The sequence below is a fragment of the Salmo trutta genome, chromosome 12, assembly GCF_901001165.1.
Source record: "Salmo trutta chromosome 12, fSalTru1.1, whole genome shotgun sequence".
Classification (NCBI taxonomy): Eukaryota; Metazoa; Chordata; class Actinopteri; order Salmoniformes; family Salmonidae; genus Salmo; species Salmo trutta.
The window spans coordinates 63,025,896-63,049,670 of record NC_042968.1 but is presented as its reverse complement, the minus strand read 5'-3'; the positions used below and the strand labels follow the sequence as shown (position 1 = coordinate 63,049,670).

Sequence of the window (23,775 nt, the reverse complement as noted above, 5' to 3'; positions counted from 1 at the left end):
GAGGGAGGGGGTAGGTAGGGGGATCTTCCCGCTTATTACCTCTGAGGTATGCACTTGGACTCCCCGAAAATGACTGCTTCTCATCCATGGCTTTATTCTGAATCTGTTTGAAATGACTTACGTAGGGTGCACATTTTCTAGTATGACATCACTGAGTGCATTTCATGTGGTGGTTTTGAATGGAGGCGATATGGAAATGAATGCAGCCCTGCAGTGACATTGTGTGCTGAGGGGACACCCTGTGGTGTCAGGACCAGTCATGATGATGTGATGGAAAGGATAGACCGCATAGAGGATGAGAAGAGGGATAGACGGCATATAGGATGAATATATTCTGAGTACTGCTGTTGCTGTAGTGAATCCCCAGTCAGTGGAGGAGGGGACGCGAATGAGCGAGCCCGAGTGTGTGTGTGTGTGTGTTTGCCAAGTGGAGGGGGGAGTGTGTGTGTGGGGAGGGGGAAAAGGGGGTATTGTCCTGCCTCCGTACCCTCCTTCCCTCTCTCCCACCTCAGGCTGGCGATCTCCTCGGACAGCCTCAAGGTGGAACGTGGTGGAAGGACCTGAAACAAGCTGCGGTGTTGTCGTTGCCCCTTTTCTTTCCCCCCCCCCCTCTCTTTTTGTCGGAGGAGAGAGTTGGGCTAGCCCCATTGCTGGCTCTGGCTCTTTGTCGGCTCAGTGTAGGGTAGAGGATAAGGGGGGGTGGCTGAGGCTGAGCGGTGTGAATATAGCATGTGCACCATAGAGCAAGCGAGCACAGTTCAGCCATGAAAGCCCAGCGGGAGAGGCTGAGGATTCCGGGACTGACGTTGGAGTGAGTATTTTCCCTATCTTCTTCTTGTGGTGGTGACCGCACCACTGCTCCACACTGCAGCAGACGGCTTCGTCGGTCTCTGCCGTTGCTGCTGCACCTCCTGTTTTTCTTTTCTCTCTAGCTAGTAGCATTGTGGAGCGTTTAGCATTATGCAGCATTGCCACATACAGCAGCAGCACTGTAGCAGTGTACACAGTAGGATGTGTCACGTAAAATCCTCTGTAGTGATAGTGACGGGGACAGTGTGTGTGTGTGTTGCTGTGTGTGTCAAGCAGAGGACTGCCACACAACCTCTGTTTGGTTGTGATGAAACCCACTGACACACACAGACACACAATACAGTGATGATTAAATGGCAGGCTTTTATGACGCATGATCAATAAGTTGATGGGCAGTGGAGTGGCCTTATACCCAAGGCCTTGTTTTTATGTTGGATAACAGATCCTGCCTGCTACCAGTGACAGTAATCTGCTGGGCCAGAGACCCAAACAACAAGCACTCCGTTATGGCCCTGTTGTGTCCCTGTTGCACATCACACAGATTAGTTCTTTGTGTAATGACTTGCGAAGGCAGTCGATTGGGTTCTCTCGGGTCACCAAGGCACATGTTTGTTTGCGTCCTCCGAGACTTCTGCTAGCGCAAGTTTAGGTATTGCTAAGTCGGCATATACGTAGCATACGCATCTAATATAAATCCAGTTCAGTGTCGTTACTGACAGGAAGGTCAATTCTGTTGCTCTATGGAACAATACTAGTGTTTAATCGTGGACTACTGATACTGTTGAGATGCACTGTGCTGTTATTTGCTAATACATTTTGATTGTGTCTACTAAGTGCCATGATAGCAGGCAAACGTCTGACAGTTTTTTTTCTACTTGAATTACACAAAGTAAACAGGCAGTGGTTTGGAGGGCTGAATGACATCCTTCACATGTAAAGTAAACATCTTTAAGAAGTGAGCTTTCTTTCCTTGCCAGTGAAGTTACTATAGAGTTTTTTTTCTGTTTTCTCATAGCCTTGGGTAATCCTTCAGATTTCAAGTAGGGTTTGGTTGCACTGTGCACCTGTTTCAGGTTTCACTCTCCACCTCCTGTGTGTGTGTGTGTGTGTGTGTGTGCATAGTATGGATGCTTTTTATGATAATCACTTAAGCCTAGCAAGCCTCAAGGACCAAACAAAGTCTCTAATCCTCAAAGATGCTAAACCTGTGTTGCGTGAACAGACAAATGCCTTGGTAACCTATTTCCAAAACACAATTTAGTTTCATTTCAAAGCTGTGCTGCTGCTCCTCTGTGGTTAATGTATGTCAGCTAGCTAGCAGAACAGGGTATGTGACTGCATACATCAGCCCAAATCACTTCACAGGGCTTCTAAGTGAAAGTAGCCATTGTCCGTCCTGTGCAAACAGCGCGCTAAAGGAATCACTATTTACAAAACTTACTTTTAACTTCCAGCCTCACTCCCCGAAGCTTGAGCCCGACACCCACAAGTCCTTGCAGCCCTCTCAGCCCGTTGCACGCATTTCATTTTTGGAGGTAAGCGTCACGAGCTTCTTTGACCATCATGTTAATTTTATATTTGTGGGTTGAGGAAAATCCATGCTGGACTGTGAAAGGTTTGAGTCGATATTCCATGCGATCATTAGTTTGTCATAACAGAAAGGTGTTTTTTTTCTCTCTGAAATCGGTTTCCTTTGGTGCAGCTTTGATGGAAGAGGATAGAGTGCTTATATAATGTTCTTAGTGTCACCTCCTTCCTCTTACTCCTTTTCTATAGTCTGGTTTTGAGGCTTCTCTTTCAAGTGCCAAGAAGGATTCGTGGCATTTTGCGATTCTTCAAAGTGGGGAATGGTCAGAATCCCCATGCTTGATTGATTTATTAGAAAATGCACTTGAAAGAAAGGGGTCATACTGTGATTTTTAGGTCACAATGTTGCATACCTTTTTTCCATTACTGTTTGCTCTATACCTCTTGTTTTAGCCGTCAACCATATGACCTTGACCATCCAAGTAAGTTAAGTCCTTTCAACCTCGGAGCCAACTGAAACCTTAGATCAACACTCCCCCACCCTTTCCCCAAAATTAGGTGCGCTACCTACTGCCCATGTTGGCCAATAGCAAAATGGATTCACATGGAACCTACTGTATCTGGTCAAATGGGCCTGTGCTTCTTGCTACTGTGGCTGATGCATGTCAAGACTTCACATGGAGTCTGTATCATCTGGAGGAGTGACAGGAGGAGGGGGCAGGGTGGTATGGCTGTCTCCCTGAGTGTTTCCTTCACTTCTCTCTCTCCCTAAATCCTCTCCTCTCTGCGTAGCACACTAATGATGTCAGAGATAGCAGGTCACACTGTCCTCTTCACTGTCTCTTGATGTGTCGCATGGCGAGCCGCTGTGAATCAGCCTTTTGTTCCTGGAGTAGGTTCATCTGGTTTCGCATATTCAACTGAGTCATTGAGCCCGAACCCTACTTTTGTTGTATTAGCCATTTTGGCTCGTTAATGTTTACATGACCCCTAATTTTCTCCCCTCTTACACCAAGTTCTTTGGTTGAAATGAGAAGGACAGAACAAAAGGAAAAGGAGTTCATCCTTTCTGGAAAATATGCTGTTTTTCTTGTGTGATTGATAGGCTACAGATGACTTGAATTAGTCAAGTTCAAGAGCAGTAGATTAACATTCAAGTTATTCACTTCCACAAAGTTTGCAACATTTATGCCATACAGTAGTAGCATACTGTTCATAGTTGAAACTAGAAAATATCTAAATTGAGAATTTTATAGGAAAGTGGCTAATCTCCAAAAACATCATCACATCTTTGATGCTACTCTTTCCTCCTATCTGCATTTTGTAAAATGTTGGCATATATTTGTTTATATGAAATTTCACTCCGTAGTTGATGACCTGAACTGTAATGTGTAATTGAATTATGTATTTTGTTGTCTCCTGGTTACTGTTAGTGTAACACTGTGAGTATCCAATGGGAAGGTCTACACACTGACTAGTGAACCCCTCAGACATGAGCATGCTTGTCAGAGCTATCTTAGCGTTAGCTGCTACTGCTAGCTAGTTTTTTTCCCAGTTTGACTTTGTACATTTATTCTACAATATTGCCCTGTTAGAATTTGTTTTACTAGCTACAACAAGTTTAACAGTTTTGGTAATCAAGTCATGTCTACCCGTTAAGAAACAAAAGGCAAATCTTAGTTGCTATAGTAGCTTGCTAATGCTAACCAGTCAATGAGAAAAGGATATAATTACTTGCAAGGCTAACCAGCAAGGGCAGGCTGGGTATCCATCAGCTAATCCAGCTTCAGAATAAAGCCTTTGAAGTCAAGTATCTGGTGTCAGTCAGAATTCCCCCATGTGTAATATCAGCCATCAGGACAATAATGTTTCACAGTGATTCCAGAGAACATGGTGAACTTTAATCAGGATTAATGAATTAGGGGAGATTACTCGACTCGGCTAATTGCTGTGCTGCACAGAATGTATAATTTCCCCCCAAATATTTGAAACCCATTACTGTAAATTATGGGCAAGAGAATTAGCACATCAAACCAGAACACTTCCTTTCTTATTATACCTTCCTTTTAGTCTGATGTACTGACACAATGTTTCTATTATGTGCATATTCCTGTATATTTGAGTCAAAGTTTTGTAGTAAACTGTAGTTTGAAGTCAACACCAATCAGAATGTAGCAGCTTTCCCATATAGTTTATTTATCATTAAAATATATTTATTCACATTTTAATAAACATTGTGTATATTCGATTGTATAACCAACAGAATATCTGTTGATGTCTGATGGACTGCAGAAACATCAATGTTTTAAAAATCTATAAACCACCAGTTTTAAAGTGCACCTCTACAGACATAATTTAAATGCGCTTCCAATAAATTTTAACCTCAAATTGATCTTCTGACTAGTCTACGCATCTCTATCTAATAACTGAACCAGTTTACCATTAACGATGGTTGTGCCTTTGAAATCACCCTCTTATCTGGAGCACAGAAGCAGAGCAGGGCCATAATTAGTGCTGGGCTGGGCCTGTCACATCGCTCTACCGGGACACAGAGCTCTGAGGGGGGGGGGGCTGGGAGGCCTGCATGACTACCTGACGTCAGCATCACTGCTTCACATTGTAGGAAGGTGTTCTATCACAGGTCCTGACGATGGACCCTGGGGTTTTACACAGCATGTGACTTTATCAGCAATGCTTATGACTATTGGCTAGAGCTCTCTGAAAGCACATGGTCTGAACAGAGCGCAGAGTTTTTCTTGATCAGGTAATTTGATCGAACAATGATCTTTTTGTGTTCATTGCAGGGACTTGCTTCAGTGTCTATAGCTAGACTATCTATAGATAGGGCCAGGAGTACTTCCTGGCCAGGTCACGTGGTTCCAGGAAAAACTGGCTGGACATTGGACTTTGGCCACTGTTTGGAGCACTGCATCAGTTGGCAATCAATGCCTGTGTCCTGTGATTGGATCCCATTCTGTGTCCCTGACTGGGTGTCAATGGGTGTCACTATTTCCCCTCAGGGAGTGTTATGCATCTCCCAAGGCTCCTCAGGTGGAGCATACACAGTGTAACATGAACCTGGCTGAGATCACTGTTGACTCCCGTCATGCCATGCTATCTGCTGTGGAGTGTGTGGCTGCATGCCTCTCCTCCTACCCAACTGCCTGCCTAGCCCCCCTTCTCACAAACAAACGTGCAAGCTGATCTCAGCCGACTGCCAAGACTGTGTGTATGTGTGCCAGTCTGTGTGAGTGCTTGCACGTGTGTGTGTGTGCGCGCCCATGTCTGTGTGTACGTGTATGTGTGTCTTATCTGACCCATTTGTTTATCTATAGTCCCCTGTATTTGGCTTGTTATCTTCCTTTAAGATGAGACAATGGGATCAAAGGGTGGCAGGAGTTAAGATGAGATTGTCTGTCATGAAGTGAGTCAGCCTCTGTCTCACTGCTTGCTTAAGAACAAACTGTAGGAGGAACTATAGAAGAGAGGGGGAAAGCCTGGCTGCCTTAATAGAGGACACTCGTGGAAAAGCACAGCATTTCCATTTCAAACAGGACCTGCTTAAGATCGGCCAGCCCATGAGGCATTTTGGAGGGGAGCCAGATTGCGAAAGCTGTGAATGTACCGCAATGTCTGCTGGTGATGCAGCACTGCTCTGACTCACCCCCCCCCCCCCCCGCGCTCGGGACGTGGAGTGGTAGATGCCGCCTGTTACATGATAAGGAGCATGTTGAGCTGGTAGAGAGAGAGAGAGCAGGGTGAGTGACTGTATGGGATCTGGAAACAAACGCACAGAGAAAGGAAAAGCAAAAGTCATCTTTTATAAGGTTTCATATCCAGGTCGTAGAGGCTTATAAGCTGACCTGAATCAAACAAAGTGTTCCCTGGAGTACTTTTTCTATTTTTTGTTTTTTGGGACTGCACTTAAAGGACGCTGTAGTGTCCACTTTGCCAGTGTGTGTGTATGCCGCAGCTGGCTGCAGATGTGTCCGAGCAGCAGAGTAAGTTTGGAGCCTTGGAGGAAGATGGGGGCTGTTCGAGTATTGGCGCTTGTCGCCGGGACTGTTGTTGTAGGGGACGGGTCGCCCCCCATGTCCATGACACCCGGCGCTTCTCATCGCCGGGTCTTTTGAGACCCTCAGTCCACGTCCCGCTTCCTGGAAGGGGCTGGCATGACTTTGGCACAATGTCGGACTCCAGTCTGTGGACGGTTCTCTCCAATTTTACCATGCCACACTTTCTCAGCAGGGCCAGGCTCAGACGATCCAAAAGGTAACCTTGATGACAAACACCGTGTGTTTTGTTCAGTGAGGTGTAGGTTTGGTTCTTCTATCTGTCATATGTAGGCTACTTAGGACTTTGAAGCCAGAGTTGTTTGAAGAATTCAGAGATGGGTAGAAGAGCAAGCCTTTTCTTCTACCTTTTGAATTGGACAGACCAGTGAGTGACCAGTAGCGAATGTGTTGTTACCTTGTTGGGGTCATCTGAGATGTTTTATGCTGACGTTAACCCGGGACAATAAGTTGGGTGTTACTGCCTACCTATTGTGTGGGATTGAGCCTTGTGGCTTGTGGCACTGTAACGACAGTTGAATGTTTGATTTGCTTTCAAGGCAGTATCTCGTGGGCCACGCACTCTATTTAAAGGAGTATGATTACCCTGTCTCCTTAAGATGGAACAGGGGAGTGTTGACTTTTAGGAATATTATCTGAAATGTGATATCTGGTACCTCTCATCTGTTACCTCATTAGAACAGAAGCCACAATTGAATTGTTTTTTCAAACTCTTCCCATGAATACTGTAGGTGTGTCTTTAAGATTATCGGTGCAGTTTGAGCTTCATACAAGGATCTTTCATTGAAAATTCTTATCTCTGAAGCACTGCATCGTCCAGAGGTTTGTAAGTCACATCGCGCTCTTCCTCACATGCCAGTTTTTTGTGTAAACTGGTGCATTTGGTCCAGTCCCTCTGAAACTCATTATTTATATTCCACGGGTTGACCTATTTTATACTAAAGAACAGCTTCATTTCAAATGGATGTCCTCACTGCATTTTCAGGACATGCTGTACTGCACTTTGTAATCTATTCCTTTCATCAGAAAATCACCAGGGGGCTTTTTTCAGTATAAAGACATAGATTTATGGGAGTAACTGAAACAAATTGAGATAAGAGGCTGTTTAGTTTATTAGGATCCCCATTAGCTACTGCACATACAGCAGCTACTCTTCCTGGGTTCCACATAAAACATAGAAATACATGAAAGTTCAGAACAGTTGTAGACAAGAACAACATAAGGTATTATGTTGAATACAAGATAAAATAAGAGTTATATACACAACAAAAATATAAACGCAACATGCAACAATTTTAAATATTTTACTGAGTTACAATTCAGATAAATTAGTTGGGCCGACTCTATGGATTTTACATGACTGGGAATGCAGATATGCATCTGTTGGTCACAGATACCTTAAAATAAGGTAGGCGCATGGATCAGAAAACCAGTCAGTATCTGGTGTGACTACCATTTGCCCCATGCAGCACGACAAATCTCCTTCGCATAGAGTTGATCAGGCTGTTGATTGTGGCCTGTGGAATGTTGTCCCACTCCTCTTTAATGGCTGTGCGAATTTGCTGGATTTTGGCGGGAACTGAAACACGCTGTCGTACAAGTCGATCCAGAGCATCCCATACGTGCTCAATGGATGACTTGTCTGATGAGTATGCAGACCATGGAAGAACTGGGAAATTTTCAGCTTCCAGGAATTGTGCACAGATTCTTGCGACAAGGGGCCGTGCATTATGCTGTAACATGAGGTGATGGCGGTGGATGAATGGCACGACAACGGGCCTCCAGGTCTTGTTACAGTATCTTTGTGCATTCAAATTACCGTTGATAAAATGCAATTGTGTTTGTTGTTTCTAGCTTATGCCTGCCCATACCATAACCCCACCGCCACCATGGGGCACTCTGTTCACAACATTGACATCAGCAAACCCCTTGCCCACACAACGCCATACACGTATTCTGCGGTTGTGAGGCCTTTTGGACGTACTGCCAAATTCTGTAAAATAACGGAGGCGGCTTATGGTAGCGACATGAACATTAAATTCTCTAGCAACAGCTCTGGTGGACACTCCTACAGCCATCATGCCAATTGCACACTCCCTAAAAACTTGAGACATATGTGGCATTGTGTGTTGTGTGACAAAACTGCACATTTTGAGTGGCCTTTTATTGTCCACAGCACAAGGTGCACCTGTGTAATGATCATGCTGTTTAATCAGCTTCTTCATATACCACACTTGTCAAGTGGATGGATTGTCTCACTAACTATATGCTCACTAACAGGGATATAAACAAATTTGTAGACAAAATTTGAGAGAAATGAGCTTTTTGTGCAAATGGAACATATCTGGGATCTTTTATTTCAGCTCATGAAACATGGAACCAACACTTTACATGTTGCGTTTTATATATTGTTTCAGTGTGTATTGGAAAGACACCGAGACAACTAAAATACTATTTACATTCTATTCATACAGTATATACTGTACATATTTACATTCTTATATACAGTACAGTTAAATTAGATCTTTAGAAAGAGGAAAAATAAAAATTACAAGCATGTTGAATTACAGAAAATTGTGCAAATCACAGAAATGGACAAGATGTCCTTATCATTTTTTTTTTTTTAAAGCTAAGCTTGCTTTTTGCCTGAGTAAGCTGGCAGAGTATTCCACGATGACATGGCTCTATACATAACTGAGCGATGAGTTAAATCTGTTTTTGGTTTGGGTACCGTGAAGAAACCCATAGTGGAATGTCGGGTGGGGTATGTATGTCTGTTTGAAGTGAACGCAACTAGATTATACACGTGGTTAGGCATTTTTTAACAGAAATGTTTCTTAAAAAGAGAAGTAGCACATTTCACTTCAACCATGAATGTTGTTAATGTTTGTTCTGTGCAGTTAATGGCAAGGTGTGATGCTTTGTTTTGAGCCAGCTGCAGCCTTGCTAGGTCTTTCGTTGCTGCACCTGTAGTGGATTGGAGCCAAAATGGGCAGGGTCAAAGTTAACTGAACTAGAGGGATTACTGTGAGTGAATAGGCGTGTTTATATTAGTAATAAGTTATTTTATTATGTGGGGATCAGAGCTTTCTCGGTTGAGATCAGATGGGAGGGATGTTGTCCCATGTAAGGAGACAACAGAACAGTGCACAGAACTACTGTATGGTCATGTCCTGAACTGGGATGAACTTCAATGGGTTTATTCCCAGTTGTGTAATGCGAATAGAAGTGTACCATATAGAAATTACATTGTTCTCTAACTCCACGTTATTCTGAAAAAAACACGGTCTCTGTTTTGTTATATTTTTATCTGTGATGAACCATTGAGCCATCTGAAGTGCCGTGCTGGGTATTTGTGTTGTGGCGTTATCCACTCTTCCTAATACAAAAATGTGATTCTTTCTTTTTACTTTTGGGGTTTTGTATTGCTAGGCATTACTGCACTGTTGGAGCTAGAAACACAAGCATTTAGCTGTACCTGCGATAACATCTTACAAAACTGTGTACGCGACCAATAAACTTTGAATTAATGAGCATTTTTAAAGTAGGATCTTTGAGGTGAAAAGGGCATGCAATATGTGAATATACACTGCTCAAAAAAATAAAGGGAACACTTAACCTCTCTAGGGTATGTGGGACGAAATCGGCCCACCTACTCAACAGCCAGTGGAATCCCGTGGCGCATTATTCAAATACCTTAGAAATGCTATTACTTCAATTTCTCAAACATATGACTATTTTACAGACAAGACTCTCGTTAATCTAACCACACTGTCCGATTTCAAAAAGGCTTTACAACGAAAGCAAAACATTAGATTGTGAGCAGCCAGAAATAATCAGACACCCATTTTTCAAGCTAGCATATAATGTCACATAAACCCAAACCACAGCTAAATGCAGCACTAACCTTTGATGATCTTCATCAGATGACAATCCTAGGACATTATGTTAAACAATACATGCATGTTTTGCTCAATCAAGTTCAAATTTATATCAAAAACCAGCTTTTTACATTAGCATGTGACGTTCAGAACTAGCATACCCACCGCAAACTTCCGGTGAATTTACTAAATTACTCACGATAAACGTTCACAAAAAACATAACAATTATTTTAAGAATTATGGATACAGAACTCCTTTATGCAATCGCTATGTCCGGTTTTAAAATAGATTTTCGGCAAAAGCACATTTTGCAATATTCTGAGAAGATAGCCCAGCCATCACGGCTAGCTAATTTGACACCCACCAAGTTTGGCCCTCACCAAACTCCGATTTACTATTAGAAAAATGTGATTACCTTTGCTGTTCTTCGTCAGAATGCACTCCCAGGACTTCTACTTCAGTAACAAATGTTGGTTTGGTTCAAAATAATCCATAGTTATGTTCAAATATCCTCTGTTTTGTTCGTGCGTTCAAGACACTATCCGAAGGGTAAAGAAGGGTGACGCGCCCGACGCGTTTCGTGACAAAAAAATTCTAAATATTCCATTACCGTACTTCGAAGCATGTCAACCGCTGTTTAAAATCAATTTTTATGCCGTTTTTCTCGTAAAAAAGCGATAATATTCCGACTGGGAAAACCAGTTTTAGTTCAAAGACAGAGAAAATAAAAAGATGGGATCGCCTCGTGCACACGCCTCAGTCTCATTGTTCTCTGATCGACCATTATCCAAATGCGCTAATGTTTTTCAGCCTGGGCCTGAAAAGACATCATTCAGCTTTTTGCCGCCTTCTGAGAGCCTATGGGAGCCGTAGGAAGTGTCACGTTACAGCAAAGATCCTCAGTTTTCAATAAAGAGAGTGTAGAGCTACAGAGTGCCTTCCCTGTAGCTCAGTTGGTAGAGCATGGTGTTTGCAACACCAGGGTTGTGGCTACCCGAAACGTTTGACTCAAGTTAAACAATTTAAAGACAATGCTACCAAATACTAATTGAGTGTATGTAAACTTCTGACCCACTGGGAATAAAAGCTGAAATAAATCTCTACTATTATTCTGACATTTCACATTCTTAAAATAAAGTGGTGATCCTAACTGACCTAAGACAGGGAATTTTTATTAGGATTAAATGTCAGGAATTGTGAAAAACTGAGTTTAAAAGTATTTGGCTACGGTGTATGTAAACTTACGACTTCAACTGTAATCACTGAACAATGGTCACTTTTTAATAATGTTTACATTCTATTTTACCCTCTTCATATGTACACTACAAGACCAAAAGTATGTGGACACCTGCTCGTAGAACATCCCTTTCCAAAATCATATGGAGTTGGTCCCCCCTTTGCTGCTATAATAGCCTCCACTCTTCTGGGAAGGCTTTCCACTGAATGTTGGAACATTGCTGCGGGAACTTGCTTCCATTCAGCTACAAGAGCATTAGTGAGGTCGGGCACAGATGTTGGGCGATTACACCTGGCTCGCGTTCCAATTCATCCCAAAGGTGTTTGATGGGGTTGAGGTCAGGGCTCTGTGCAGGCTAGTCAAGTGATTCGACACAGATCTAGACAAACTATTTCTGTATGGACCTCGCTTTGTGCATGGGTGCATTGTCATTCTGAAACAGGAAAGGGCCTTCCCCAAACTGTTGCCACAACGTTGGAAGAATCATCTAGAATGTCATTGTATGCTGTAGTGTTAAGATTTCCCTTCACTGGAACTAAGGGGCCTAACCCGAACCATGAAAAAAAAAAAACAGCTCCAGACCATTATTCCTCTACCTCCTCCAAACTTTACAATTGGAACTATGCATTCGGGCAGGTAGCGTTTTCCTTGCGTCTGCCAAACGCAGATTTGTCCATCGGACTGCCAAATGGTGAAGCCTTACTCATCACTCCAGAGACCACATTTCCACAGCTCTAGAGTCCAATTGCGGCGAGCTTTACATCACTTAAACCGATGCTTGGCATTGCCCATGGTGATCTTAGGCTTGTGTGCGGCTGCTTGGCCATGGAAACCCATTTCATGAAGCTCCCAATGAACAGTTCTTGTGCTGATGTTCCTTCCAGAGGCAGTTGGGAATCCAGTAGTGAGTGTTGCAACCGCGCTTCAGCACTCAGCGGTCCCGTTCTGTGAGCTTGTGTGGCCTACCACTTTGCGGCTAAGTGGTTGTTGCTCCTCGACGTTTCCACTTCACAATAACAGCACGTATAGTTGACCGGCGCAGCTCTAGGAGGACAGAAATTTGACTTGTTGGAAAGGTGGCATCTTATGGTGGTGCCATGTTCAAAGTCAGAGCTTTTCAGTAAGGCCATTCTACTGCCAATGTTTGTCTATGGAGATCGCATGTCTGTGTGCTCGATTTTTATATACCTGTCGGAAACGAGTGTCGCTGAAATGGCCAAATCCACTCTTTTGAAGAGGTGTCCACATACTTTTGTGTATATATAGTGTATATACCTTAATGCTGATCCTATATAACTACTCCTATACACACCTTTTCTATATTGTCTGTTTCACACAATTTCTTTTATATATATATGTCATTGCTCATTCTGATAATTCATTTCTGAACATTTTTGGGGATGTGTGTATTGTTAGGTATTACTGCACTGTTGGAGCTAGAAACAAAAGAAAATTGCCTCACCTGCGATAACATCTGCAAAATATGTGTACGCAACCAATTTTTATTCATTTACGGCCCCATAGTGCATTAGCGACAAATAGCCGAGAGAGCACGTGTTCTCTCTCTCTCTCTCTCCCCATCTCTCTTTCTGTCTGTTTCCCTCTTGCTCTTTCTTTCTGTGTTGTGCCTGTCTGTTTTATATTGGGCTGATGTCAGCTCACTTGACAAGGAAGCAAAGCTCGAAGACGTTAAAAAAAACTAGATGAATCATGACTTCTTGTTGTTGACATGGGGTCAAGATAAGAAAGACTGGATATTCTCGGATTGGAAAGCAAAGCAGTGTTCTAAATTAAGGGAAGGAATTTTAAAGACTTGCTGAACTAAAAGCTAGTGAATGCAGGAAATTCATGTAATAGAGTGCATGAACAGCACAACAACTTTCAAGACAAATGCAGAGCGATTTCCACACAATTTGTCTCTCAGCAGTGTTCCTTTGTTGCCTCTCTCAAAGAAGACTAAATATGTGATTGTGTTTTTTAATTATTTTTTTTACATTGGATAAAAGTAGAGACTCGGAGATAGAAAATGGTATATCATACACTGAATTTGAGGAACAATAGAAAGTAATTCTACTTTGAAAGTTGATAAACTTGAGAAAATGGCCGTTGATTATTTTGGTACACGTTCTGGAAAGCTCTTCTTTGTCTACACCCATTCAGCATCGTTCACACCCTCGTAAACCTTAGCCCCAAGCATCTCTAAGGATTCACATGTTAGGCCTTGTGCTAAACAGAGTGAGTAGTGTAGTAAACAATCAAAGATTCAAGACTAAAAGTAGTAGCCTACAGTAAGGTAAAACTTCAGGTAAAAATACACTATCTAGTCCTTGGCCTACAGTGGATCCTCCTTTAGAAGTTGCGAGCTTACGCCATGGGACTTAGAGGTAATATGTAGATTAGTATGGTACCCTGCGTCACCACTTCATTGCTCCAGACCAGTGCAAGGGGGAGTAAGAGCGCTGATTATGCTTTTGGGTCCCACTGTGTCTCTAACTGACAATGAATGGGCGACATAAACCTAAATAGAAACTGATAATTGTTCACGACTTCGGTGTTACAGTAAGGTTTTTATTATTTTATTTTGTTAGGATTATTTTGCTCGTACTGTAGTACTTTAGGCCACTCCCGACCGGTCATGTTGTACAGTGTCTGAGTGGTGCAACGGTCTAAGACACTGTGTTGCTACAGATGCTGGTTCAATACCCGTGCCTCCCTCGACTGGGAGACCCATGACTAGGTGTTTGGTTTTTCTCCCTCTAAAACAGAAATGGATCATTCTAAATAACAAACTTGCTTTATTTACAAATTAGTAACGATGTCTCACCCCATTTTCAATAATGGCCTTTTTCTCGCTCATTTTACATTATTTAAACAAAATCATTTCCAAAATATTACTAATAATGGAGCTGACTTGGGAAACGTTCCTGCTGTTCTGTTCTTAGTGCCAGTCTGCACGTTCAAACTAAAACAATGTAACTAATAATGGCATCTTTATGCTTTCATTAATAAAATAATGATAAAAATACTCTTTCAAAATGCCGAAGTTTATTTAGTTATGGATCCATAACGAATTACTATGGTAATAAATATCACTGAATTACAGAAATATCCTCCAATCCTCTATATCTAATTATTGGGGAGAGTCACGTCATATTTTTCGATATAGTGTAGGCGACATGAGTCTCACTAGTATTGAGTAATGTGGTGTAGGACTTATTTATTTTAAGAGCATATTGAAGTTAGAAGCAATAGGATTTGAAGCAAAAGCCTACAAATATTTTACCACCATTTTGCGCTGCTCTGAGACAGGCATGGGGACTAGTCTTGATAAATCAATGAGATTTTAATTTTCACTTAATTTCCGTTTGGGTATTGGTTAGACTATAATTAGAAAATTAGGGTGCAGAAATGTTATACTCTTAGTGTAACCTTTATTTAACTAGGCAAGTCAGTTAAGAAGAAATTTGTATTTACAACGACAGTCTACTCTTTAATCCCCGTCGGGCAATTGAACCCCGGTCTGGTCTCCCACGTGCCCTGTCTTCAAGACATGGGGATTCTTTAGCTAAATAGTCCAGTACTGTACTGCCGACCGTCACGTTGTACAGTGCCATATTTTCCGTTCCATCCTAATGGAAACCCAAAGGGTTTTTCATTATTCTTGGAATAGAAACACCATAATATTAATCTAATTAATTAAGCAAGTACCAATCAAAAGTTTGGACACCTACTCATTCCAGGGTTTTTCTTTATTTTGACTATTTTCTACATTGTAGATTAATAGTAAAGACATCACAACTATGAAATAACACATATGAAATCTGTTACGAACAAATTCTTATTTACAAGGACAGCCTACTCCTTCCTCCCCGTCGGGGAATTGAACCCAGGTCTTCCGCGTGCCGGCATTACATGGGGATTCTTTAGCTAAATAGCCCAGTACTGTACTGCCGACCGTCACGTTGTACAGCGCCATATTTTCCGTTCTATCCTAACGGAAACCCAGAGGGTTTTTCTTGGAATGGAAACACCATAATATTAATTAATCAAGTACCAATCAAAAGTTTGGACACCAACTCATTCCAGGATTTTTCTTTATTTTTACAATTTTTTACATTGTAGAATAATAGTGAAGACATCTCAACTATGAAATAACACATATGGAATCAGTTAAGAACAAATTCTTATTTACAAGAACAGCCTACTCCTTCCTCCCTGTTGGGGAAATGAACCCCGGTCTCCTGCGTGTCCGCATTCTCTAGTACAGCCATTATTGAAGGTACTTGAGGTCACCGAGAAAGTCTGGAAATGGCCTGCTCTCCCTTATGTAATGAATTAGGCACTTTCCCATGTTTACTACAGTATGTATTTTAGGCTATGTTCACTTGTCAGACTGCACAGTAGCCTAATAAACAAATGCAGGTGGCTTATATCTTAAATGCTTTAAATGCTTTATTATCCAAATGTAAAAGCATATACTGTACAGTACTGTATTTCTTCATCAGCATCTTTATGCTTTCGTTATTAAAATTATACAAATACTCTTAAAAATGCAGATGTTGATTTAGTTATGGATCCATAACAAATAATTATGGGAATAAATATCACTGAATTACAGAAATATTGGAACAAAGTTGTCTAATGAAGGCAAACAAATTGTTTCTTACTGGAAAATACTCTTTCAAACATGGTCACGTTGTACAGCGTTATTATGGCTATTAGCGGGGCTATATTTTGGCCTTTATAAATATTATTTTGGCCTTTATTCAGATTACAATTGCTCACTGTCATTTAAAAAAAAATAATAATAATCTCCAAAATATTGTTATATATAGCCTTCCCGTTGTGGACATCTATTTCAGCACCGTTTCGCGCTGCTCTGAGACAAGCATGGAGAAACGTTAATGTTCAATTATATTCAATGATATTCTTAAGATATATGTTGACTGAATATAAGCAGGTGATGTCTGCTAAATAATCAAGTTAGGTTTCTCCAGAAATAAATAATTCTAAATAACAAACTGGCTTTATTTACAAATGAGTGAATGTGTCACCCAATGTTCAAGAAATGCCTTTTTCCTCGCTAAATCTAGGTTATCGTTACTTTTTAAACAAAGCGATTATTATTAATTAATTTAGAATGATATAAAAGCCCCTATATTAAAGCCCCTCACAGTACCTAACACAAATGCCCCTTAGATATTAATTTAGAATCCTCTAAATGTAATTATTGAAAAAAATATTTTTAGATATACTGTAGGCCTACCATAGGGAAAATGAGAATTGGTTACACTACAATTAGGGTGTGGAAATGTTATGCCCCTTAGATATTAATTTAGAATCCTCTTATGCTGTAGCCTACTCCCGACCGTCACGTTGTACGGCGCAATATTTTCCATTCCATCCCCGGGGGTTTTGTTTCTCGTTTTTCTCGGAATAGAAACACCATAATATTAATCAAATGAATTAAGCCAAATTTCTTAAAATCAATCCAATGAACCATGTTATTACAAAAAAAGTTTTAAATTCTCTGGTAATGTAAATATGGGAGACTATCAAATGCTTCTCAAAGTTGCCCTCTGGTGGTCAAACTAGCACTAACTTGCATTAACGTAAAAAATGGCTGACAATTAAATAACATGCCATAGAATGCTGCAGCAGCCCGCAAGGTGTGCTGCAGTAAGACACAACTTTTAGAGGAAGAACCACTGTATATCCTAATCTGACTTTGGTACAGGTCATATTGTTTTTCACATTACCGTCTCTGGTTAACACACTATATCAAATAAAATCTAAGTTTATTTGTCACGTGCACAGGATACAGAATGTGTAAATGGTAAACTGAAATTGTTACTTGCATAGTAGCAATATCAAAAACAGAAAGTGTCCAGAAGATTAAAATATTTTATAATTATTAGATGACACTTACCCAGACACACCTGTCTAAATTGATGGGTCATGTGAAAGAAATACTATAACCACCCCCCCCCGGCTACATCTAGGTAAGTGGATATGTCACTATTGTCTAGACATGTTCATGAAATACAATAGATGTATTCACCCCCAGACACACCTAGCTAACTTGATGGGCCATGTAATCATCTGACAAAGTGGAGTCTTTTGTTTAGACATGTAGCTAGCTAAACAATGAACCGGCATAATCCCAACTCATACTACTACCAATACTCCCGAGTGGGCTCCCGAAGGGCGCGGCAGTCTAAGACACTAAGACACTGCAGCTCAGTGCTAGAGGCGTCACTACAGACTCCTTGGTTCGAATCCAGGCTGTATCACTATTGGCCGTGATTGGGAGTCCCATTTGGCCGGTGTAGGCCATCATTGTAAATAAGAATTTGTTCTTAACTGACTTGCTTAGTTAAATAAAGGATAAATAAAAAATACAAACATTGCCATAGCTGTAGTATGAATATGCAGGTGGCTAAAACTAACCAAATAGGTTCAATGTTAGCTAGCTAACATTAGGCTATAACTAGCAATGCAAATAGTTTCTGATTTGAATAATATTACTACACAGATCATATACATAACGTTCGCTAGCTAACAGTGTGCTTTAACTTGCAATGAAAATGACAAAATTTGAAACTTATATCTGAAAATGTAGCAAGACATACCTGTATACATGGATGAAAGCTTTACGGCAGACTGGAACCATTTAACTCTGTTTTGTTTGTAGCTACATCGTGTTTGGCCAGTGTTGTGTCAAGTCACTCCGGTTCACACTGACCGTGGTGTGTGCAGAAAGTAGCCCATCACAACTTTTTCAAAATGATCTGTTGCTAGCGCCTGCTAAATTCACTGCATCAATGTTGTTGAGAAAAGTAGCAAAACTGTTGTAGTTCTCAATGGCTAATGCTATGTCTTTCAAAAACTCTGTGGTAGAAAGGTATATCAACACATACTGAGCAGTTCACGTTATATACAGGATCATGCTACATAGCAGACCAATCCAAACTCATCTCCCATCCATTAACTCAGCCAATCATGGCTAGCGGGAAGGTTCCTGTCTTTTTCCCTGGCTTAACCAACTTGGCTCATAATTTAACAACTTTCTTATTCGTATTTACAGATGGAATACAAGTTTGTTATTAAGGCATAAGAAATATCACATGTTCAAGAAGGCATTTCTGCCAAGACATGCATTTTGATAAAAAAAACAAATAAAAAAATACATTAAAATGCCTCTCCTTTTGAAGTAGTGACGTGCGACATGCGCCTTGCTTTCTGAAACGGGTCACATGTTGTCACAACTCCTAAACCTGGCATTACCTTTTTCACGCAACAACAAACGGGTTTGTTTAATAAAAACGCTAAATTCCATTGCGGAAGAGACCGGTGGCTTGCTAGCTAGCGAAGTGCCGATCTCACATGGAGAACAACAATGGCAGTGAATGAGGCTACAACGGACGGGTTTTGCATATCACTGAGACTTGCAAACCTAGCATGGAGCTGTTCCAGGAATCTCATACATCTGCAGCATGCAGCACACAGCTTACAGTCAGCACTGGCCTACTTTCTCTGTATCATCTTTGCCCAGGGCTCCTTTATCCCCAGTTTGAAGCATCATTAGACAATCATGTTAATTACTTTCTCTCCCCCTTTCAAATCTGTCATTCTGAGCTGTATACCATGTCAAAGGAAAATAACACTGATGAAGGTTGTCATGCTAAAATGGGTGTTGATTTTCAACATTAGAGAAGCCTTTGTCAACATCCATTTGTACTCCAAGAGTGGCACAATATCTATAATATAGCCTAGCCTGTACTGTGTAGTGGCATAGCATACCACCATCCAACTGACATAAAACAATAAGCTAGCTAGCTAGATCATGTTGCCATTGCCTGGCCCTGTAACTGCCACTCCAGTTAAACAGACTGTTGTGATTGCTTTGTGGGGGTAAACTGTCTCTGAGAATGGGGACATAGAGTGGGGGACTTCGAGAGTAGATTGAGCAGAAGTTTAATCATAATACTTTAGGGGTGTGTGTGTGCAGAGATGGGCCGTTGTGGGTGTGTCCACTGGGCAGAAGTGTGGCACTCTCTTGGTATAAATAGACTGGGTTAAACCTGATCCTCTTTGACTGAGCACATGGGAACCGGATATTATTCAGTTGGCAGTCCTGATCAATGTTTCATGTCTGGGAGCCACATCCTGGGTCCTATTCATTTGGCACCAAATGGAAGAACGTTCCCGAAATAGGGAGGATTTACTTGAATTTGTCCAATAAGAAACGCTTGTTTTTGTTTTCTGTTGAAAAACGTTTGCTACGTTGTTCCTTAATAAATACGACCCTGATGACAGCAGTTCTCTGTCCCCACCAAGAAAGAGCCAAGATAGGCCTTGGTTTTAGTTTTCTGATGGTTCTTTGGCTTTGGTCTAGGCTCCCCTGATTGACATTTCACAATGACCCGGCCCATCGTGAGGTGGACCGGGCCACATGACTGACCAGGAGTTTCCATAGGTGAAAATCCCTTAATGAGTTTGACATAAGGGTAATGCCAACTAATTTCACTGTTTTATCCATAGACGACATATATGACATCATATGTTGATCTTCTCTCTCAAACCCTTCCATAGAGTTATTAATGCTCTACCACTTGGTAAGTCTGAACAAGGATAATGTGGTATTATGTGGTTATCATGGATTGTAAGACTTGTCATAAGCATGTATGGCCCCCTTATGTCTAATCTAAACGATGCCGACTTAATGACAACTGTTTGACCACCTCAAATCATAGCTTGTGAGGCAGCGCTTTTTTCGTAATTCCTATTCATTCCACAGTTGAAGACAGCTGTACAAGACGGATCCCTTTCATTATTGTTATTCACCAGCCAGCCTCCATTGCACATGAACAAACACTTAAAGATTAATTGGCTTGTTCGTTAGAAGACGTTCTCTATCCTCTATGACCATGTCACACTGTTGGCTCTGTGAAAGCAATCCCATTATTGTTCCGTGTCTCTGATATCCTATTGTCCTTTTATATAATCAGACAAAATGCATGTAGTACTATGGAGGCCTGTGTCCAAGCCAAACAAACAGCATACTCCTATGGATGATGTATTGGAAGAGAGTTTAGTGAGCTCTCTATGCCCACAAATAAATGTAGGATTCTGCTGATTTATAACGTGGCTATTGATTCTTAATCACTTAAATGCAAATTCCACCAAAAGTGTCCCTGTGATAAGATGGAAGGACATGCAATGATTCCTTCATGTGCAAGGAGCTGGGATATTCACAAATTCAAACAAGCTATAGTTGACTTACTCACATTGGCGCCTCTGTAACAGGTTTTGAGATGTATACTGAACAAAAATATAAACGCAACCGGCCACAATTTCAAAGATTTTACTGAGTTACAGATCATATAAGGAAATCAGTCAATTGAAATAAATTCATTAGGCCTTCATCTATGGACTTCACATGACTGGGCAGGGATGCAGCCATGGGTGGGCCTAGGAGGGCATAGGCCCACCCACTTGGGAGACTGGCCCACCCCAATGCAGAATGAGTTTTTCTCCACAAAAGGGTTTTATTACAGACATAAATAATCATCAGTTTCATTAGGTGGCTGGTCTCAGACGATCCCGCAGGTGAAGAAGCCGATGTGGATGTCCTGGGCTGTCATGGTTAAACGTGGTCTGCGGTTGTGAAGCTGGATGGACGTACTGCCAAATTCTCTAAAATTGGAAGTGGCTTATGGTAGAGAAATTAACATTAAATTCTCTGGCAACAGCTCTGGTGGACATTCCTGCAGTCAGCATGCCAATTGCACGCTCCCTCCAAAACTTGAGACATTGGTGGCATTGTGTTGTGACAAAACTGCACATTTTAGAGTGGCCTTTTATTGTCCCCAGCACAAGGTGCTGTAATGATCATGCTGTTTAATCAGATTGTTAATATGGCACACCTGTCAGATGGATGGATTAGCTTGGCAAAGGACAAATGCTCACTAACAAGGATGTAAACAAATGTATTTATTTCAGCTCATAAAATCATGGGACCAACACTTTACATGTTGCGTTTTATATTTTTGTTCAGTATAAATTAAAAGCACTTTACATAGGACATTCATTATTAGTATCCAATCATTATAAACTCAGCAAAAAAGAAATGTCCTCTCACTCTCAACTGCGTTTATTTTCAGCAAAATTAGCATGTGTATGAACATAAGATTCAACAACTGAGACATAAACTGAACAAGTTCCACAGACGTGACTAACAGAAATAGAATGTGTCCCTGAACAAAGGGGGGGGTCAAAATCAAAAGTAAAAGTCACTATCTGGTGTGGCCACCAGCTGCATTAAGTACTGCAGTGCGTCTCCTCATGGACTGCACCAGATGTTCCAGTTCTTGCTATGAGATGTTACTCCCCTTTTCCACCAAGGCACCTGCAAGTTCCCAGACATTTCTGGGGGGAATGGCCCTAGCCCTTACCCTCCGATCCAACAGGTCCCAGACGTGCTCAATGGGATTGAGATCCGGGCTCTTTGCTGGCCATGATGTCTGTTGAAGACCTGCCTTACAACAGGCCTACAAGCCCTCAGTCCAGCCTCTCTCAGCCTATTGGGGACAGTCTGAGCGCTGATGGAGGGATTGTGTGTTCCTGGTGTAACTCGGGCAGTTGTTATTGCCATCCTGTACCTGTCCCGCAGGTGTGATGTTCGGATGTACCGATCCTGTGCAGGTGTTGTTACACGTGGTCTGCCACTGCGAGGATGATCAGATGTCCGTCCTGTCTCCCTGTAGCACTGTCTCAGGCGTCTCACAGTAGGGACATTTCACTTTATTGCCCTGGCCACATCTTCACTCCTCATGCCTCCTTGCAGCATGCCTAAGGCACGTTCACACAGATCAGCAGGGACCCTGGGCATCTTTCTTTTTGCTGTTTTTCAGAGTCAGTAGAAAAGCCTCTTTAGTGTCTTAAGTTCTCAGAACTGTGACCGTAATTGCCTACCGTCTGTAAGCTGTTAGTCTCTTAACGACCGTTCCACAGGTGCATGTTCATTAATTGTTTAGGGTTCATTGAACAAGCATGGGAAACAGTGTTTAAACCCTTTACAATGAAGATCTGTGAAGTTATTTGGATTTTTACGAATTATCTTTGAAAGACAGGGTCCTGAAAAAGGGACCTTTCTTTTTTTGCTGAGTTTATAACCTTAGTTGGTGGAGCATGGCGCTTGCAATGCTAGGACAGTGGGTTCAATTCTTGGGACACCCGCACATCAAATGTATTCACGCATGACTGTGACTGAAGTTTACATACACCTTAGCCAAATTCCTTTAAACTCAATTTTTCACAATTCCTGACATTTAATCCCAGTAAAAATTCCCTGTCTTAGGTCAGTTAGGATCACCACTTTATTTTAAGAATGTGAAATGTCAGAATAATAGTAGAGAGAATGATTTATTTCTACTTTTATTTCTTTCATCACATTCTCAGAAGTTTACATACACTCAATTAGTATTTGGTAGCATTGCCTTTAAATTGTGTAACTTGGGTCCAACATTTCGGGTAGCCTTCCGCAAGCTTCTCACAATAAGTTGGGTGAATTTTGGCCCATTCCTCCTGACAGAGCTGGTGTAACTGAGTCAGGTGTATAGGCCTCCTTGCTCACACACGCTTTTTCAGTTCTGCCCACAAATGTTCTATAGGATTGAAGTCGGGGCTTTGTGATGGCCACTCCAATACCTTGACTTTGTTGTCCTTAAGCCATTTTGCCACAGCTTTGGAAGTATGCTTGGGGTCATTGTCCATTTGGAAGACCCATTTGTGACCAAGATTTAACTTCCTGACTGATGTCTTCAGATATTGCTTCAATATATCCACATAATTTTCCTGCCTCGCAATTTTTTTTTCTTGGCTGATTTCTTTTGATTTTCCCATGATGTCAAGCAAAGAGGCACTGAGTTTGAAGGTAGGCCTTGAAATACATCCACAGGTCCACCTCCAATTGACTCAAATGATGTCAATTAGCCTATCAGAAGCTTCTAAAGCCATGACATCATTTTCTGGAATTTTCCAAGCTGTTTAAAGTCAGTCAACTTTGTGCATGTAAACTTCTGACCCACTGGAATTGTGATACAGTGAGTAAGTAAAATAATCTGTCTAAACTATTGTTGGAAAAATGACTTGTCATGCACAAAGTAGATGCCCTAACTGACTTGCCAAAACTGTAGTTTGTTAACAAAACATTTGTGGACTGGTTGAAAAACTAGTTTTAAT

The 23,775-nt window shown here is 41.4% G+C and overlaps 1 protein-coding gene across 7 annotated transcripts in view; it reads left to right on the top strand.

Moving 5' to 3' along the window:
- The window catches only part of LOC115203965 (microtubule-associated serine/threonine-protein kinase 1), a 181,889-nt gene that overhangs the window by 110,063 nt on the left and 48,051 nt on the right, over positions 1-23,775 (top strand). The window contains exons 1-2 of one of the 7 annotated variants that reach the window (XM_029769094.1): positions 517-811; positions 2,265-2,345. The exons of 4 other annotated variants lie outside the window; for them this stretch is intronic. In XM_029769094.1, coding sequence (XP_029624954.1) covers positions 765-811; positions 2,265-2,345 — 128 coding nt within the window. In that variant the 5' untranslated portion in view covers positions 517-764. Of the gene's footprint in view, positions 1-516; positions 812-2,264; positions 2,346-6,014; positions 6,610-23,775 lie in introns of those variants that run through there. 2 more of the 7 variants (XM_029769099.1, XM_029769093.1) reach the window with 2 other exon arrangements.